Source organism: Notothenia rossii (genome assembly GCF_949606895.1).
Source record: "Notothenia rossii genome assembly, chromosome: 11".
Taxonomy (NCBI): Eukaryota; Metazoa; Chordata; class Actinopteri; order Perciformes; family Nototheniidae; genus Notothenia; species Notothenia rossii.
Window position 1 is genome coordinate 58,091,164 of NC_136910.1, and position 21,826 is coordinate 58,112,989.

A 21,826-nucleotide genomic window follows, 5' to 3' on the forward strand; every position below is an offset into this window, starting at 1 on the left:
ACTTCTCACATGTTGAACTCAAATACCTGTACTTTCTACTTCTTACATGTTGAACCCAAATACCTGTACTTTGTACTTCTTACATGTTGAACCCACATACCTGTACTTTCTACTTCTTACATGTTGAACCCAAATACCTGTACTTTCTACTTCTTACATGTTGAACCCAAATACCTGTACTTTGTACTTCTTACATGTTGAACCCACATACCTGTACTTTGTACTTCTTACATGTTGAACACAAATACCTGTACTTTCTACTTCTTACATGTTGAACACAAATACCTGTACTTTCTACTTCTCACATGTTGAACTCAAATACCTGTACTTTCTACTTCTTACATGTTGAACACAAATACCTGTACTTTCTACTTCTCACATGTTGAACTCAAATACCTGTACTTTCTACTTCTCACATGTTGAACTCAAATACCTGTACTTTCTACTTCTCTCATTTTCCAAACAGGCTGGTTCCTTTAGTCTGAATGTGTGTTTGGTGGCGTGATCATTATTATTTAGAGTCATTGCGTGCCTATTGATTTGAACACGATCCGTGTATCCATCATTTCCTGGTCTTCTCTAAAGAAGAGGGACCAATGGAAACGTTGTCATGTTGCCGTTGGTCACCATGGAAACATTCATTAGCTAACAATGACATTATTGTTCTATTAATATAAAGGGAGGTCAGGTACTCTTTAAAACAGCTGCTAGTTATGGGTACTTTTACTGAAGTACATTTCAAAGCCTCTTTACTTTGACTTGAGTAAAGAAGTTTAGTCAGTACTTTACAGCAGTGGTTCTCAACCGGTGGGTCGTGACACAAAAGTGTTTCACGGACCCGTTTCGAGTGGGTCGGATGTGTGAGTTAAGAAAAAAAAATTGGAAAAAAAATAGAATTTTTTTTTTCTTTTGGGGGAAAAAAGTCCAACTTTTATTTTGAAGGCACGATTTTCTAACACTGTGCATGCAGTAGGCGTTGTACTGGAAGTACCGGAGACCACTAGTCACGTAGTGATCATCTTCTCAATAAAACATCTTTGCTGATGTTTGTTCGAGTCTTCTGGCCAATCAGAATCAAGATTGTTGCCGGAAGTCCCCACGGAGAATAACTTTGCGGTAGAACTATTCTTTATACATCCATGGGTACAACTTCAGATAAAAATGAACACATAATGAAGTATGACCCCCGGTTTGATGATTGACAGGTCACAGAACAATGGGGGCTATCTACCCTTACCCACAAAGTAATTCACACAGACTCTCTCCTCTTTGCTCTTCTCTCTGTGAGGAGCAGCAAGCTGTCAGAACAAAGTGAAACACAAACAATGGCATAAAATGGGGATGGGTTTTCAGCATGTGTGCCTTTTTATACAGTTCAGCTTTGATTCCATCATCTCATAGACATTTTTTAAAAGCATACTTTAGTTCTGTGAAGGGATATACTGTACTTCACTTTAATTACTATGATATGCTGAAAAGCGTATATTACAGCACGATTTTTTGTTGAATAGATTTGAGTGCTTCAAAATGTTTGGGTCGCGATTTATTGACCAATTAAAAAGTGGGTCCGGGCCTGACCAGTTGAGAACCACTGCTTTACAGTATTTGTAAACACGAGTATCTGTACTTCTACTTGACTAAAGTATGTGTGTACTTTTGACATCTCTGTTGACCAATCAGAATCGAGTATTCAACTAAGTGGTGTAATAAAGTGTGATAATAACCAGGCGGTACCTTTACAGGCCCCCGCAGCTCCCAGATGGTATATCCCAGCCAGAACGTGCCATATGGCCTTCTGCTCTGAGGCGGAGAAACTCAGAGTGTCCATCGCTGACTGAAGCTTAGAGAAAGAGACGGAGGCTCGCTGTCTGTCCTCCACCTGCCACACACACACACACACACACACACACACACACACACACACACACACACACACACACACACACACACACACACACACACACACACACACACACACACACACACACACACACACACACACACACACACACACACACACACACACACACACACACACACACACACACACACGGTCAACACACTGCTAAATTCACTTTTCAAATGATGTTGTGTTTTGTTTAATGTTTTTTGTAAAAAGTTTTATAGTTGTATCTACGAACAAGCAAACAAAGACAGGCAGCAGAGCTGAGTCTCATCTCCTCTCTCAAAACCTCAGATTTTGATTCTAAATGTGAATCTGAAAGCCTTACTGCACCTTGGTTGGATGAACGATCCCAAAAGAGTTTGTCTCAGGAAGCTGGTGCAGCTGCAGCTCCGTCCTGAAGAGGAAAACATACATACACCTGAACATCAGCCGGAGAGGACTCTTTAAAGTAGAGACACTACATACTAATATACACCTGAACATCAGCAGGAGAGGACTCTTTAAAGTAGAGACACTACATACTAATATACACCTGAACATCAGCAGGAGAGGACTCTTTAAAGTAGAGACACTACATACTAATATACACCTGAACATCAGCAGGAGAGGACTCTTTAATGTAGAGACACTACATGCTGATATACACCTGACCATCAGCAGGAGAGGACTCTTTAAAGTAGAGACACTACATACTGATATACACCTGACCATCAGCAGGAGAGGACTCTTTAAAGTAGAGACACTACATACTGATATACACCTGAACATCAGCAGGAGAGGACTCTTTAATGTAGAGACACTACATGCTGATATACACCTGAACATCAGCAGGAGAGGACTCTTTAAAGTAGAGACACTACATACTGATATACACCTGAACATCAGCAGGAGAGGACTCTTTAAAGTAGAGACACTACATACTGATATACACCTGAACATCAGCAGGAGAGGACTCTTTAAAGTAGAGACACTACACACTAATATACACCTGAACATCAGCAGGAGAGGACTCTTTAAAGTAGATACACCACATACTGATAAACACCTGAACATCAACAGGAGAGGACTCTTTAAAGCAGAGACACTGCATACTGATATACACCTGAACATCAGCAGGAGAGGACTCTTTAAAGTAGAGACACTACATACTGATATACACCTGAACATCAGCAGGAGAGGACTCTTTAAAGTAGAGACACTACATACTGATATACACCTGAACATCAGCAGGAGAGGACTCTTTAAAGTAGAGACACTACATACTGATATACACCTGAACATCAGCAGGAGAGGACTCTTTAAAGTAGAGACACTACATACTGATATACACCTGATCATCAGCAGGAGAGGACTCTTTAAAGTAGAGACACTACATACTGATATACACCTGAACATCAGCAGGAGAGGACTCTTTAAAGTAGAGACACTACATACTGATATACACCTGAACATCAGCAGGAGAGGACTCTTTAAAGTAGTGACACTACATACTGATATACACCTGAACATCAGCAGGAGAGGACTCTTTAAAGTAGAGACACTACATACTGATATACACCTGAACATCAGCAGGAGAGGACTCTTTAAAGTAGAGACACTACATACTGATATACACCTGAACATCAGCAGGAGAGGACTCTTTAAAGTAGAGACACTACATACTGATATACACCTGAACATCAGCAGGAGAGGACTCTTTAAAGTAGAGACACTACATACTGATATACACCTAAAAAAGAGCAGAAACAGGGCCCCTTTAAGTTCAGTTTTTTTGTAACATTTACTTCATCTCTGTGCTGACTCCTGCCAGCAGCTGATTGAAGACGAGAAAGTTGCTCTCGCCCTCCGTCTTCGTGCACACTTTCCATTTGTCCAGCATCATCGTCTGAGGAGGGGAACAGAAGAATTTTTTTATCAACTATTATGCAAAATCCACTTTTTCATGTCTCTTCTACATCAACATGTGTCCCCTCTTCTCCATGTCTCTTCTACATCAACATGTGTCCCCTCTTCTCCATGTCTCTTCTTCATCAACATGTGTCCCCTCTTCTTCATGTCTCTTCTACATCAACATGTGTCCCCTCTTCTCCATGTCTCTTCTACATCAACATGTGTCCCCTCTTCTCCATGTCTCTTCTACATCAACATGTGTCCCCTCTTCTCCATGTCTCTTCTTCATCAACATGTGTCCCCTCTTCTTCATGTCTCTTCTACATCAACATGTGTCCCCTCTTCTCCATGTCTCTTCTACATCAACATGTGTCCCCTCTTCTTCATGTCTCTTCTACATCAACATGTGTCCCCTCTTCTCCATGTCTCTTCTACATCAACATGTGTCCCCTCTTCTCCATGTCTCTTCTTCATCAACATGTGTCCCCTCTTCTTCATGTCTCTTCTACATCAACATGTGTCCCCTCTTCTCCATGTCTCTTCTACATCAACATGTGTCCCCTCTTCTCCATGTCTCTTCTACATCAACATGTGTCCCCTCTTCTCCATGTCTCTTCTTCATCAACATGTGTCCCCTCTTCTTCATGTCTCTTCTACATCAACATGTGTCCCCTCTTCTCCATGTCTCTTCTACATCAACATGTGTCCCCTCTTCTTCATGTCTCTTCTACATCAACATGTGTCCCCTCTTCTCCATGTCTCTTCTACATCAACATGTGTCCCCTCTTCTTCATGTCTCTTCTACATCAACATGTGTCCCCTCTTCTCCATGTCTCTTCTACATCAACATGTGTCCCCTCTGTGGAAAGAGACTCTGAAAGTTTCAGGAACAAAGATTCTCTCTCTTTTTGATCCATTTCTATAAAAACCTGTCTGAAAATGAGTTGATCAGATTTTGGCCACTTTATGATGTCATAACGATGTGTTGGCTTGTGTAACCATTAGCCAATCAGCAACCAAGGTAACCCCCCCCTCCCCCCTTATCACCTGAAGCACCATTGAGTTCTTTGTAACCAAATATCTCTCAGAGTGGCGTGGGGAGGGGCTCCTTATTTTCATCTAAAGTAACAGACAGAGAATCAGCACTTTGGAAACAGGGCTGAAACAGAGGGGATTATGGGTAATGCTGCAATGATCTGTTTGGTGTTTCAGCCAATCAGAGACAGGCTCTGTATATATCTGAGACCTGTGACATATTGATGAAGAACAGTATGATAGGGGACCTTTAAGTGTGTCTCTGTGTTATATCCACCTGTAGGTGTCCGGCCGCTGCCCGTCCTGCGTGGTTGAAGTCGAGAGAGAAAACGGAGGCAAATCGAGTGGAGGCGTCGCTGTGAGGAGAAGAAACACATCCGAACGACCGCAGGACCGTGAACATGGCCTGCACTCGCTCCACTGGGGGAAAGGGTTACAAAAATAAGGTTAGCACTAAGGGTGAGTAAGTCAGGAAAGTAATTAAGTAAGTGAGTAAGGAAGTAAAGTAAGTTATTAAGTTAGTAAGTAAGTAAGGAAGTCAAGTACGTTAGTAAGTAAGTAAGTAAGGAAGTAAGTAAGGAAGTAAGGAAGTAAGGAAGTAAGGAAGGAAGTAATTAAGGAAGTAAGGAAGTAAAGTAAGTAATTAAGGAAGTAAGGAATTAAGTAAGTAAGGCAGGAAGTAAGTAAGGAAGTAAGTAAGTAAGGAAGGAAGTAAGTAAGTAAGTAAGGAAGTAAGGAAGTAAAGTAAGTAATTAAGGAATTAAGTAAGTAAGGAAGTAAGTAAGTAAGTAAGTAAGTAAGGAAGTAAGTAAGTAAGGAAGTAAAGTAAGTAATTAAGGAAGTAAGTAAGTAATTAAGGAAGTAAGTAAGTAATTAAGGAAGTAAGTAAGTAATTAAGGAAGTAAGTAAGTCAGGAAGTAAATACATATTTTTTTAGAAATCGTATTAACTCACGTGTGACTTTGCCCCCGGTGGTCCCGGCCTGCCTCAGCAGAGCGAGGGTGAAGCTCTGACTGGTCGAGGTCTTCCCCGTCCCACTGCGACCCAACACACACACACTGTGGTCTCTGCGCGTCCCCACCATCGACACGTACACACTCTTCACCAGAGAGGAGAGCGCAGGGGGGGCGTCCCACACACACTCCCCCCGACGAGACTTCGGGGTCTGAGAGAGGAGAGGATTTAACAATTAGGATTCATTTATTTATTCTAGGAAACATTGGGTTTTGAAACAGTTGCTCTAAAAAAGTTAAAGAATACAAAAAAAAGTACATTCAACAAGTTTTTGCCCTGAGTGTGAGTGTGTGTGTGTGTGTGTGTGTGTGTGTGTGTGTGTGTGTGTGTGTGTGTGTGTGTGTGTGTGTGTGTGTGTGTGTGTGTGTGTGTGTGTCTGTGTGTGTGTGCACCTTGCTGTGTATGGGGGGCCACAGGTTGATGATGTTAGGTCCGGAGTGTGTGAGCGGCTGGTTGTTTCTGGCTCTGCAGCTCAGAGTGTGAAGAACTGAGGACTCGTTCACACTCTGCAGATCACTGAGGTCCTCACACAGATCCATCTCTGACGGGTTCACCTGGAGAGATGGCAAAGTACACACATCCTTTACTCAAGTAGAAGTACAGATACTCGTGTTTAAAAATACTCTGGTGAAAGTAGAAGTACTGACTAAACTTCTTTACTCAAGTCAAAGTAAAGAGGCTTTGAAATGTACTTCAGTAAAAAGTACCCATAACTAGCAGCTGTTTTAAAGAGTACCTGACCTCCCTTTATATTAATAGAACAATAATGTCATTGTTAGCTAATGAATGTTTCCATGGTGACCAACGGCAACATGACAACGTTTCCATTGGTCCCTCTTCTTTAGAGAAGACCAGGAAATGATGGATACACGGATCGTGTTCAAATCAATAGGCACGCAATGACTCTAAATAATAATGATCACGCCACCAAACACACATTCAGACTAAAGGAACCAGCCTGTTTGGGAAATGAGAGAAGTAGAAAGTACAGGTACTTGAGTTCAACATGTAAGAAGTAGAAAGTACAGGTATTTGTGTTCAACATGTAAGAAGTAGAAAGTACAGGTATTTGAGTTCAACATGTAAGAAGTAGAAAGTACAGGTATTTGTGTTCAACATGTAAGAAGTAGAAAGTACAGGTATTTGAGTTCAACATGTAAGAAGTAGAAAGTACAGGTATTTGTGTTCAACATGTAAGAAGTAGAAAGTACAGGTATTTGAGTTCAACATGTAAGAAGTAGAAAGTACAGGTATTTGAGTTCAACATGTAAGAAGTAGAAAGTACAGGTATTTGGGTTCAACATGTAAGAAGTAGAAAGTACATGTATTTGAGTTCAACATGTGAGAAGTAGAAAGTACAGGTATTTGTGTTCAACATGTAAGAAGTAGAAAGTACAGGTATTTGTGTTCAACATGTAAGAAGTAGAAAGTTCAGGTATTTGAGTTCAAAATGTAAGAAGTAGAAAGTACAGGTATTTGAGTTCAACATGTAAGAAGTAGAAAGTACAGGTATTTGTGTTCAACATGTGAGAAGTAGAAAGTACAGGTATTTGTGTTCAACATGTAAGAAGTAGAAAGTACAGGTATTTGAGTTCAACATGTAAGAAGTAGAAAGTACAGGTATTTGTGTTCAACATGTAAGAAGTAGAAAGTACAGGTATTTGAGTTCAACATGTGAGAAGTAGAAAGTACAGGTATTTGTGTTCAACATGTAAGAAGTAGAAAGTACAGGTATTTGTGTTCAACATGTAAGAAGTAGAAAGTTCAGGTATTTGAGTTCAAAATGTAAGAAGTAGAAAGTACAGGTATTTGTGTTCAACATGTAAGAAGTAGAAAGTACAGGTATTTGTGTTCAACATGTAAGAAGTAGAAAGTTCAGGTATTTGAGTTCAAAATGAGAGAAGTAGAAAGTACAGGTATTTGTGTTCAACATGTGAGAAGTAGAAAGTACAGGTATTTGTGTTCAACATGTAAGAAGTAGAAAGTACAGGTATTTGAGTTCAACATGTGAGAAGTAGAAAGTACAGGTATTTGTGTTCAACATGTGAGAAGTAGAAAGTACAGGTATTTGAGTTCAACATGTAAGAAGTAGAAAGTTCAGGTATTTGAGTTCAAAATGTAAGAAGTAGAAAGTTCAGGTATTTGAGTTCAAAATGTAAGAAGTAGAAAGTACAGGTATTTGTGTTCAACATGTAAGAAGTAGAAAGTTCAGGTATTTGAGTTCAAAATGTAAGAAGTAGAAAGTACAGGTATTTGAGTTCAACATGTAAGAAGTAGAAAGTACAGGTATTTGAGTTCAACATGTAAGAAGTAGAAAGTACAGGTATTTGTGTTCAACATGTAAGAAGTAGAAAGTACAGGTATTTGTGTTCAACATGTGAGAAGTAGAAAGTACAGGTATTTGAGTTCAACATGTGAGAAGTAGAAAGTACAGGTATTTGAGTTCAAAATGTAAGAAGTAGAAAGTACAGGTATTTGAGTTCAACATGTGAGAAGTAGAAAGTACAGGTATTTGAGTTCAAAATGTAAGAAGTAGAAAGTACAGGTATTTGAGTTCAACATGTAAGAAGTAGAAAGTACAGGTATTTGAGTTCAACATGTAAGAAGTAGAAAGTACAGGTATTTGTGTTCAACATGTGAGAAGTAGAAAGTACAGGTATTTGAGTTCAAAATGTAAGAAGTAGAAAGTACAGGTATTTGAGTTCAACATGTAAGAAGTAGAAAGTACAGGTATTTGAGTTCAACATGTAAGAAGTAGAAAGTACAGGTATTTGTGTTCAACATGTGAGAAGTAGAAAGTACAGGTATTTGTGTTCAACATGTGAGAAGTAGAAAGTACAGGTATTTGTGTTCAACATGTGAGAAGTAGAAAGTACAGGTATTTGTGTTCAACATGTAAGAAGTAGAAAGTACAGGTATTTGAGTTCAACATGTAAGAAGTAGAAAGTACAGGTATTTGAGTTCAACATGTGAGAAGTAGAAAGTACAGGTATTTGTGTTCAACATGTAAGAAGTAGAAAGTACAGGTATTTGTGTTCAACATGTAAGAAGTAGAAAGTTCAGGTATTTGAGTTCAAAATGTAAGAAGTAGAAAGTACAGGTATTTGAGTTCAACATGTAAGAAGTAGAAAGTACAGGTATTTGAGTTCAACATGTAAGAAGTAGAAAGTACAGGTATTTGTGTTCAACATGTAAGAAGTAGAAAGTACAGGTATTTGTGTTCAACATGTAAGAAGTAGAAAGTTCAGGTATTTGAGTTCAAAATGTAAGAAGTAGAAAGTACAGGTATTTGAGTTCAACATGTAAGAAGTAGAAAGTTCAGGTATTTGAGTTCAAAATGTAAGAAGTAGAAAGTACAGGTATTTGTGTTCAACATGTGAGAAGTAGAAAGTACAGGTATTTGGGTTCAACATGTAAGAAGTAGAAAGTACAGGTATTTGGGTTCAACATGTAAGAAGTAGAAAGTACAGGTATTTGAGTTCAACATGTAAGAAGTAGAAAGTACAGGTATTTGTGTTCAACATGTAAGAAGTAGAAAGTACAGGTATTTGAGTTCAACATGTAAGAAGTAGAAAGTACAGGTATTTGTGTTCAACATGTGAGAAGTAGAAAGTACAGGTATTTGAGTTCAACATGTAAGAAGTAGAAAGTACAGGTATTTGTGTTCAACATGTGAGAAATAGAAAGTACAGGTATTTGAGTTCAAAATGTAAGAAGTAGAAAGTACAGGTATTTGTGTTCAAAATGTAAGAAGTAGAAAGTACAGGTATTTGTGTTCAACATGTAAGAAGTAGAAAGTACAGGTATTTGAGTTCAAAATGTAAGAAGTAGAAAGTACAGGTATTTGTGTTCAACATGTAAGAAGTAGAAAGTACAGGTATTTGTGTTCAACATGTAAGAAGTAGAAAGTACAGGTATTTGTGTTCAAAATGTAAGAAGTAGAAAGTACAGGTATTTGTGTTCAACATGTAAGAAGTAGAAAGTACAGGTATTTGAGTTCAACATGTAAGAAGTAGAAAGTACAGGTATTTGTGTTCAACATGTAAGAAGTAGAAAGTACAGGTATTTGAGTTCAAAATGTGAGAAGTAGAAAGTACAGGTATTTGTGTTCAAAATGTAAGAAGTAGAAAGTACAGGTATTTGTGTTCAACATGTAAGAAGTAGAAAGTACAGGTATTTGAGTTCAAAATGTAAGAAGTAGAAAGTTCAGGTATTTGAGTTCAAAATGTAAGAAGTAGAAAGTACAGGTATTTGAGTTCAACATGTAAGAAGTAGAAAGTACAGGTATTTGTGTTCAACATGTAAGAAGTAGAAAGTTCAGGTATTTGAGTTCAAAATGTAAGAAGTAGAAAGTACAGGTATTTGTGTTCAACATGTAAGAAGTAGAAAGTACAGGTATTTGTGTTCAACATGTAAGAAGTAGAAAGTACAGGTATTTGAGTTCAACATGTAAGAAGTAGAAAGTACAGGTATTTGTGTTCAACATGTAAGAAGTAGAAAGTACAGGTATTTGTGTTCAACATGTAAGAAGTAGAAAGTACAGGTATTTGAGTTCAACATGTAAGAAGTAGAAAGTACAGGTATTTGAGTTCAACATGTAAGAAGTAGAAAGTACAGGTATTTGAGTTCAACATGTAAGAAGTAGAAAGTACAGGTATTTGTGTTCAACATGTAAGAAGTAGAAAGTACAGGTATTTGTGTTCAACATGTGAGAAGTAGAAAGTTCAGGTATTTGAGTTCAAAATGTAAGAAGTAGAAAGTACAGGTATTTGTGTTCAACATGTGAGAAGTAGAAAGTACAGGTATTTGGGTTCAACATGTAAGAAGTAGAAAGTACAGGTATTTGGGTTCAACATGTAAGAAGTAGAAAGTACAGGTATTTGAGTTCAACATGTAAGAAGTAGAAAGTACAGGTATTTGTGTTCAACATGTGAGAAGTAGAAAGTACAGGTATTTGTGTTCAACATGTAAGAAGTAGAAAGTACAGGTATTTGAGTTCAAAATGTAAGAAGTAGAAAGTACAGGTATTTGTGTTCAAAATGTAAGAAGTAGAAAGTACAGGTATTTGTGTTCAACATGTAAGAAGTAGAAAGTACAGGTATTTGAGTTCAACATGTAAGAAGTAGAAAGTACAGGTATTTGTGTTCAACATGTAAGAAGTAGAAAGTACAGGTATTTGAGTTCAACATGTAAGAAGTAGAAAGTACAGGTATTTGTGTTCAACATGTAAGAAGTAGAAAGTACAGGTATTTGAGTTCAACATGTAAGAAGTAGAAAGTACAGGTATTTGTGTTCAACATGTAAGAAGTAGAAAGTACAGGTATTTGAGTTCAAAATGTGAGAAGTAGAAAGTACAGGTATTTGAGTTCAAAATGTAAGAAGTAGAAAGTACAGGTATTTGTGTTCAACATGTAAGAAGTAGAAAGTACAGGTATTTGAGTTCAAAATGTAAGAAGTAGAAAGTTCAGGTATTTGAGTTCAAAATGTAAGAAGTAGAAAGTACAGGTATTTGTGTTCAACATGTAAGAAGTAGAAAGTACATGTATTTGAGTTCAACATGTAAGAAGTAGAAAGTACAGGTATTTGTGTTCAACATGTAAGAAGTAGAAAGTACAGGTATTTGTGTTCAACATGTAAGAAGTAGAAAGTACAGGTATTTGAGTTCAACATGTAAGAAGTAGAAAGTACAGGTATTTGAGTTCAACATGTAAGAAGTAGAAAGTACAGGTATTTGAGTTCAACATGTAAGAAGTAGAAAGTACAGGTATTTGGGTTCAACATGTAAGAAGTAGAAAGTACAGGTATTTGTGTTCAACATGTAAGAAGTAGAAAGTACAGGTATTTGGGTTCAACATGTAAGAAGTAGAAAGTACAGGTATTTGTGTTCAACATGTTAGAAGTAGAAAGTACAGGTATTTGTGTTCAACATGTAAGAAGTAGAAAGTACAGGTATTTGTGTTCAAAGTGTAAGAAGTCAAAGTAAAAAGTCGAAGTGGAGTAAAGTACTGATACCAGATAAATGTACTTAAGTACAGTAGCAAAGTGTTTGTACTTCACTACTTCCCTCCTCTGAAAGATATAAACATGTTAAAACGTAGATCCAGACTCACCTTCTGGATTTGGTCCTCCGTGACGTCGTGCAAAGATCCGTCCGTCTGCAGTTTGACTCTCGCTCGGCCTTCTGGGAGTTCAGGAGTCCCTTCATCTGGCTTCAGCTGCGTGGCTGGAACCAGGGAAAACAACCAATCAGAGAATAATAATAACAATAACAATAATAATTAATCTGCATCTAAGATAACAGCTAACGGCATATGTAGTGACCAGCCACCTGTAGAAATGTCTTGTCAATGTTAATTGATTATGTGTTATTATTATTATATTTTATAATTAAGTCCACTACAGTTGACAGTTATTTTACACATTTTAAACGTAAGATTTTTGCAGTCGATTACAGTAATGGATTGACAAAAAACATATATATATATTTTATATAATTTTACACATTGTTCATGTTATTTTTAAAACATTTTCAGCTTCTCAAGTTTGCTGAATTTTTTCTTCACATTATTTCTAACATAGAAGTCTAATTTTATAAACATATTTCATTTGTTGATTTTGAAATTATAATTTAGTTATTTGTATTGTGTGTGTGTGTGTGTGTGTGTGTGTGTCCTAGCATTACTATCCTTATGGGGACCTCAATCTGTTTTCAAAGTCATGTGTGAGGACTCGCCTCCCTTATGGGGACATGATGGACGTCCCCATAAGGGGAATCATACATTTAAGGTGAAGACCTGGTTAGGGTTAGGCATGTGTAAGTCATAAGTCTCCAGGACATGCATGTAAGTCAATGTAATGTCCCCTGAAGTGATGTATACATTGTATGTGTGTGTGTGTGTGTGTGTGTGTGTGTGTGTGTGTGTGTGTGTGTGTGTGTGTGTGTGTGTGTGTGTGTGTGTGTGTGTGTGTGGATCAGTTACAGTAAGGGCTTTAATGGATGAATGAGCAGATGGAAGTGGAGCAGCATATTGAGTTTAATATGCTGCATGATATGAAGGTAATAACGATTACTGCAGACTGAGAGGATTAACAGAGGACTAACACACACACACACACACACACACACACACACACACACACACACACACACACACACACACACACACACACACACACACACACACACACACACACACACACACACACACACACACACACACACACACACACACACACACACACACACACACACACACACACACACACACACACACACACACACACATTACATTACATCAAATGTGTGTGTGTTTTGATGACTCACCCAGTGTGTACCCGTCTTTGTGGACGTACCACACGGTTCCTGCTTCATACCAAACATCTCTCACCTGAAGCAACAGAGAAAGATGATACAGGATATTAATATCTTGTATTATTTGTGAGATATGAATACAGCATGAAAAGATCTGCCATTATAACTTTGATTCTGGAGATTTCCGCCCAATACTATTCACATTTTGTCAGTGTCTATTTGCAAACCAATGAGGAATCAATACATTAAATCTATTTGCATTAAGAAAATACAATGACAGAAGTATCACTAAATAAAAAATGTTGCTTAAAATATTCATTCGATGCAAGAATTAAAAGTGACAAGTAATGTAAGCTCTGAAATATTGTTATTGCACTTAAAAATACAATGCAATAGGTACATTCATGGCGCAACCACTTCAGGGCCTCGTACGGTATAGTTAGGCCTTGGTAGGCCAGGCTCACTTTATGCTGCGTTTCCATTACAGTTTAGTAGCTGGGGCAGTAACTATAGTAACGCAGTGTAGGCGGAGCCGTGACGTCATCTTCAATGAGAAACACAAAACCAACATCAGCCGTTAGCTGTTAGCCCTCAGAGCTCACAGCTCCTCATATCTGTTCAGAGACTAGACAGAAGTGAAACAAGTACAAACCACAGACTGTCTGTGTCATGGAGAATACAGGCGCTGGTTTATTTATGTCTGTAGGCCGTTGTTGTGAGTGTGGACGGTCGGAGCATATACTGCGTTAGCTTAGCCAAGCTCCATTTAGACAACACACATTTTAAAAGGTGTTTCGCCTGCCGTCTGTCTGCAGACTTGTCAAAGCATTAATTCATGGTGTTTACTAACCGGTATCAGTATGTTGTTACTTCGGCATCATTTAGAAACGTGTATTACAATTAAATCACGGTCAAATATGTTGATCTGTTGTAGTTGTAGCCCCCTTGCTAGCGATTCTCTCACTAGTTTAGCATACTCAGCCCGGTTGTTGGCCCGGTAAGAACCTCGATTTTATGGGGCCAGAAAAACTGTGAAAAAGTACCCGTTAGCCGGAACTACCCCTCGTGGAAACACAACCAAAAACGAGCCGGGTTTGGCACGGCATGCTTAAACCGTGCTACGCGATGCAGTGGAAATGCGCCATTATTAAATCAGACAAAGTGCTTCTCCTTAATCATGTTTCTGAGAAAGTTAGAGAAGAAGATGCAATTTAAAATGCATGTTATAGGAATAGATAAAATAACAATAATTAAAATGGTGCCTTTAAAGCCACTAAATGCAAGGAGTTACACTTTGTCTAAATAGTTTTAAGGATTTAATCATATTTAAACGTCTCACATTGTTCCCGGTGCATCTCAGACTCCCTAAAGGTTGAGGAATATTTAAATATGTTCTTTTTGTCTGGGTAAATGCAGATAAGAAGATCAAGGTCACTTGCTTATTTTAAATGTTTCTAACAAAATGAGGACAATGTGTTCCATAACAATAACAATGACACTTTAAAGCCACTCAGTGCAACAGGAAGTAGTTTCTCTGCGTCTTAATACTGATTTCCCTGCAGACTCACCTCCTTCCTGTTCTGCTCGGTAACAGATGAGTCATCCGGCCTCCCTTCTGGCTCCTGACGCTGCTCTCTCTCTCCCTTTTTCTCCTCTTTCTCCCCCTTTTTCTCCTCCTTTTTCACCTCCTCCACCTTCTTCTTCTTCATCTCCTTCATCTCCGGAACTTTCTTCTTCTCTGGCTTCATCTCCACTTGCTGTTTCGTCGTCTCTGCTGCTGCTGCTTTCTGTCTGACTTCCTGCTTGCTGTGTCCAGGGTCAGGGGATAATAACGGCCTCTGGTTCTGGTTCTGGTTCTGGTTCTGAGTCTGGTTCTGGTTCTGAGTCTGGTTCTGGTTCTGAGTCTGGTTCTGGTTCTGGTTCTGGGTCTGGTTCTGAGTCTGGATCTGAGTCTGGTTCTGAGTCTGGATCTGAGTCTGGTTCTGAGTCTGGTTCTCGTTCTGTTTGCTGTTCAGAAGCATCATCTCGGCCTCCAGGATGGGGGGGGTCTCGTCGGGGAGGAGGAACTGCTGCACCAGGTTATCACTCAGCTTGTTCGGCTGCAGAGAGACGAAGAAAATACGTTTTGTTAAAAGAAATCTGGACGAAAAACAGCAAAAAAAAGCTACAAATACGTTCAGAAACTTTCTGTAACTCCTCGGCTGGAAGAGAACGATCTGCTCCAAAGCTTCTCGAACTACGATATCAGATAATTCGTTTTTTAATGATATTTTTTCAGAAATGTTCCACTTTTTGTTCGGGGTATTCTTTCAGAGCTTTTTTAGAGTCTGTTTTCCGATTTTTTTTTCAGACATTTTCAACATTTTGTATGGTATTTTTTCAGATACTTTTGTTTTTATATTTTTGGGGGATTCTTTCAGAGCTTTTTTAGGGTCTTTTATCAGATTGTTTTAATGGTATTTTTTCAGACACTTTTAGGGTATATTTTCTCTGACCCTTTCCTCATTTCTTTGGGTATTTTTCAGACTTTCTGAATGATATGTTTCCAGAAATGTTTCACATTTGTTTTTGGCCTTTTTTTAATGAAATTCTTCAACTTTTTTAAATACATTTTTTCAGACCTTTTCCACATTTGTCGATCGTCTTAATGTAAGTTTAAATGAAAGTGTGTCTCCCTCACCGGCCGCTCCTCTTTGCTCTCAGGCTCTTTGAGCTTCGTCTCCTTCTCAGTTTCTCGGACCAGCTGTTTGAGGAACCCCCCCGGCACGGCGCTCAGGGGGGGGGGCGGTTCAGCCGCCGCCACCGGGGTCTTCTCCTCCTTTATCTGTGGAGCAAACACACACACCGTCACTGTGGCTGTGCACACACACACACACACACACACACCGTCACTGTGGCTGTACACACACACACACACACACACACACACACACACACACACACACACACACACACACACACACACACACACACACACACACACACACACACACACACACACACACACACACACACACACACACACACACACACACACACACACACACACACACACACACACACACACACACACACACACACACACACACCATGCAGTGAATTCATTGTGCAGCTGAGTGACTGAGAACATGCAGGGTTTTAGTTTGCACACATTCACATCTTAGTTAGTAACATAGTTAATATTCATCTTCTCTCTTTTTTAGATATAAAGATATATACGCGTCTTTGAGCATTAGGAAAAGTGCTATACAAATCCCATGTGTTATTATTGTTATTGAATATGATACGTTACTGCGGGTTCAACTGGTCAACAGTAAATAAAGGAAGTAAGATGAGCCTCAAACAGCAGGAACATGCTAACAGAAAAAAAGGGAAAATATCCTAAAATATGGGAATCAAGGATGAAAGACTTTTGAAGAAATGTATGAAAGAATAATTCCCAAACATATGTTAAAAATAAATGAAATATGTATAAAAATGTCTGAAAAGGTATCCTGAAATATGCCTTGCTTTGCCTTGAAACATTTCATAAAAAGGCCAAAATCAACCGTGAACATTTCTGGCAAGATTATGAGAAAAACTTCCAAAGGAATACGTGAACAAAGTAATACTATGATATAATAGTTAGACTGAAGTCAATCTAAATTAAATACAGAGTTTAATCCCAGATTAAGTGTACGTTAAACGGTCTTGAACATGTTGTCGTCTGTGATTGTAATTAAATGTTCCTTGTCTTGAATATTAATATTAACACACACACACACACACACACACGAACACAAAAACACACGGACAAACGAACACACGAAAACACGAAAACCAGGACACACGAAAACACGGACACACGAAACCACGGACACACGAAACCACAGACACACACACGGACACACGAAAACACGAACACACGAAAACACGGACACACGAAACCACGGACACACGAAACCACAGACACACACACGGACACACGAAAACACGAACACACGAAAACACGGACACACGAAACCACGGACACACGAAACCACAGACACACACACGGACACACGAAAACACGGACAAACACACGAACACACGAACACACGGACACACGAACACACGAACACACGGACACACGAAAACACGGACAAACACACGAACACACGAACACACGGACACACGAACACACGAAAACACGAACACACGAAAACACGGACACACGAAACCACGGACACACGAAACCACAGACACACACACGGACACACGAACACACGGACAAACACACGGACACACGAAAACACGAACACACGAACACACGAAAACACGAACACACGAAAACACGGACACACGAAACCACGGACACACGAAACCACAGACACACACACGGACACACGAAAACACGGACAAACACACGGACACACGAAAACACGAACACACGAAAACACGGACACACGAAACCACAGACACACACACGGACACACGAAACCACGGACAAACACACGGACACACGAAAACACGAACACACGAACACACGAAAACACGAACACACGAAAACACGGACACACGAAACCACGGACACACGAAACCACAGACACACACACGGACACACGAAAACACGGACAAACACACGGACACACGAAAACACGGACACACGAAAACACGGACACACGAAACCACGGACACACGAAACCACAGACACACACACGGACACACGAAAACACGAACACACGAAAACACGGACACACGAAACCACGGACACACGAAACCACAGACACACACACGGACACACGAAAACACGAACACACGAAAACACGGACACACGAAACCACGGACACACGAAACCACAGACACACACACAGACACACGAAAACACGGACAAACACACGAACACACGAACACACGGACACACGAACACACGAACACACGGACACACGAAAACACGGACAAACACACGAACACACGGACACACGAACACACGAAAACATGAACACACGAAAACACGGACACACGAAACCACGGACACACGAAACCACAGACACACACACGGACACACGAAAACACGGACAAACACACGGACACACGAAAACACGAACACACGAAAACACGGACACACGAAACCACAGACACACACACGGACACACGAAACCACGGACAAACACACGAACACACGAACACACGGACACACGAACACACGAACACACGGACACACGGACACACGGACACACGGACACACGGACACACGAACACACGAACACACGGACACACGAACACACGGACACACGGACACACGAACACACGAACACACGGACACACGGACACACGGACACACGGACACACGGACACACGGACACACGGACACACGGACACACGGACACACGGACACACGGACACACGGACACACGGACACACGGACACACGGACACGTGCAGTGAGGATGATATATTAGATGTTAGTGAAACGCAGCATCTCTGCACCTCCCTTCTGCTCCCACAGTTTTAACCGTGAAGACAGCGCCATCTTTAATCAGGGTGGGGGGTCAGTGTGGGGGGGGTCACAACAGGAAGTGATGTCAGAGTGGAGGTGTTTGTGTGCAGGAAACACAAACAACCTGACATAGAGAGAGAGAGAGAGAGAGGAAGATCAGAGTGAAGATGAGGAAACGTGTAAAATCTGAAAAACATGTCAACGCTACACATCAAGATATTACACACAAACACCAAGGGGGCGGGACAGCTGTAACCAGTTGACCAATCACAACAGAGCTTTTTGAACATTAAAGCATGGAGACATGTCACAGTAGAGACACATACTGATATACACCTGAACATCAGCAGGAGAGGACTCTTTAAAGTAGAGACACTACATACTGATATACACCTGAACATCAGCAGGAGAGGACTCTTTAAAGTAGAGACACTTCATACTGATATACACCTGAACATCAGCAGGAGAGGACTCTTTAAAGTAGAGACACTACATACTGATATACACCTGAATATCAGCAGGAGAGGACTCTTTAAAGTAGAGACACTACATACTGATATACACCTGAACATCAGCAGGAGAGGACTCTTTAAAGTAGAGACACTTCATACTGATATACACCTGAACATCAGCAGGAGAGGACTCTTTAAAGTAGAGACACTTCATACTGATATACACCTGAACATCAGCAGGAGAGGACTCTTTAAAGTAGAGACACTTCATACTGATATACACCTGAACATCAGCAGGAGAGGACTCTTTAAAGTAGAGACACTACATACTGATATACGCCTGAACATCAGCAGGAGAGGACTCTTTAAAGTAGAGACACTACATACTGATATACGCCTGAACATCAGCAGGAGAGGACTCATTAAAGTAGAGACACTACATACTGATATACACCTGAACATCAGCAGGAGAGGACTCTTTAAAGTAGAGACACTACATACTGATATACACCTGAACATCAGCAGGAGAGGACTCTTTAAAGTAGAGACACTACATACTGATATACACCTGAACATCAGCAGGAGAGGACTCTTTAAAGTAGAGACACTACATACTGATATACACCTGAACATCAGCAGGAGAGGACTCTTTAAACTAGATACACTACATACTGATATACATCTGAACATCAGCAGGAGAGGACTCTTTAAAGTAGAGACACTACATACTGATATACATCTGAACATCAGCAGGAGAGGACTCTTTAAAGTAGAGACACTACATACTGATATACACCTGAACATCAGCAGGAGAGGACTCTTTAAAGTAGAGACACTACATACTGATATACACCTGAACATCAGCAGGAGAGGACTCTTTAAAGTAGAGACACTACATACTGATATACACCTGAACATCAGCAGGAGAGGACTCTTTAAAGTAGAGACACTACATACTGATATACACCTGAACATCAGCAGGAGAGGACTCTTTAAAGTAGAGACACTACATACTGATATACACCTGAACATCAGCAGGAGAGGACTCTTTAAAGTAGAGACTCCCCTCCACTCGCTCCTCGAGTTGCCTTTCAGGAATATAAACATCCTTCAAGATGGCGTACCTAAGATCAATTTCAGAGTCTAAAGCAGGAGGAGAAACAACATGGAGAAATAAAAAGATTAGTAAGACACTACTCGCATATAAAGTTGGTACCACTTTACAATCAGACTACCCGTATAAAGGGTTTACGAATAGTTTGTAATTCATTTATTAATCAGGTTGTGAACACTTTATAAATCATTAATAAGCTTTTATAAGACATGAGATAAACAGGTCAACTGTGACCGGTTGCTTGCCAAATAGTGAGCCCACATGTATCTGTACTGCTAAATCTTATATTGGCTACCTAGCTTACTTCGTCTCCTTCATCAGCCAGCATCCTTGGTATCTGTTGCTCACTGAGTTGATTCTCGCTACAGTAAGTAGCCAATATAAGGCTTAGTCATCTTGCCAAATAGTGAGCCTGTGTTGACGTATGCAAACTATGTTAGAACTGGTTTATAGATGGTTTTTAATGATTAACAAACTGTTTACAACCTAATTATAAACCCTTTATGAATCCTTTATAAGGGTAGTCTTATTGTAAAGTGGTACCTAATTTTGTTATATATATTGTTATGTTCGTTTGTTCTATATTTGGGGGCTGAGCTGTTGAGATTTAAACTCTACATTTAAATATTTGTCTCATTTCAGTGGCATGTCTCTCTCTAATACACTGCATTTAAATCTGGGTCATACAGTCCGTCTCACATATAACGCCCTGTAGACAACTCAACAACCAGGACACAAAAACACACAAAAACCACTTTAAATACATATTTCTTAACGTTGAAGTGACACCCAGTTGTCTTCAGTAATTGATTTACACTATGGGTCAACCACCTGATCGAGCAGTTTTATATTTATGACCCAAGAGGAGGAATTAATGTTCCATTTGAAAGAAAATCAACGATAAAAACCAATCGTCCTGAGCCGGGTTTATATTCTTTACTTAAGCATCATGTCATGCTACTTAATACTTCTCCTCTACAGTTCAGAGGTACTTGGTGTACTTCTACTCCACTACATGTATTTAATACCTTTAGTTACTTCACAGATGTGGATGAATGATGTGAAATATAATCAAGTGTTAAATCAGACTTTAGTTCCACCTGGAGTAAATCCACCAGCTACCCTGCAGTATACAAAGTCATTCAAACTAGCTGCTCCTTTACCAGCTTTGAGAACACTTTCATGATCAATCATTATAAAACATATCATATATATTATTCTGAAAGGGACCAATCTGCACAACGACTACTTTTACTGTCTTTCACTATATTTTGATGAGAATACTTTTCTACTTTTACTTGAGGAACATTTTGAATGCAGGACTTTTACTGTAACAGAGTATTCCTACACTCTGGTACTTCTACTTTTACTCAAGTACAAGATCTGAGTACTTCTACCTTTACTCAAGTACAAGATCTGAGTACTTCTACTTTTACTCAAGAACAAGATCTGAGTACTTGTACTTTTACTCAAGTAAAAGACCTGAGTACTTCTACTTTTACTCAAGTAAGATCTGAGTACTTCTACTTTTACTCAAGTACAAGACCTGAGTACTTCTACTTTTACTCAAGTTCAAGAGTACTTTTCTGATTTTTTCTGATTCTGTCTGTAGCCAAAGTCAAAATAAAATCCCCCCCCCCCCCCGG

The 21,826-nt window shown here is 39.6% G+C and overlaps 1 protein-coding gene across 1 annotated transcript in view; it reads right to left on the reverse strand.

Moving 5' to 3' along the window:
* The window catches only part of myo18b (myosin XVIIIB), a 56,368-nt gene that overhangs the window by 34,338 nt on the left and 204 nt on the right, over window positions 1-21,826 (reverse strand). Inside the window, exons 2-12 of the mRNA XM_079659985.1 lie at window positions 18,609-18,738; window positions 15,838-15,981; window positions 14,726-15,256; window positions 13,170-13,233; window positions 11,956-12,068; window positions 6,238-6,399; window positions 5,786-5,996; window positions 5,109-5,251; window positions 3,691-3,791; window positions 2,237-2,300; window positions 1,735-1,879 (exon numbers count right to left, since the gene is read on the reverse strand). Of these exons, the coding sequence (XP_079516111.1) occupies window positions 1,735-1,879; window positions 2,237-2,300; window positions 3,691-3,791; window positions 5,109-5,251; window positions 5,786-5,996; window positions 6,238-6,399; window positions 11,956-12,068; window positions 13,170-13,233; window positions 14,726-15,256; window positions 15,838-15,981; window positions 18,609-18,647 (1,717 nt within the window). The 5' untranslated portion in view covers window positions 18,648-18,738. The remainder of the gene's footprint in view (window positions 1-1,734; window positions 1,880-2,236; window positions 2,301-3,690; window positions 3,792-5,108; window positions 5,252-5,785; window positions 5,997-6,237; window positions 6,400-11,955; window positions 12,069-13,169; window positions 13,234-14,725; window positions 15,257-15,837; window positions 15,982-18,608; window positions 18,739-21,826) is intronic.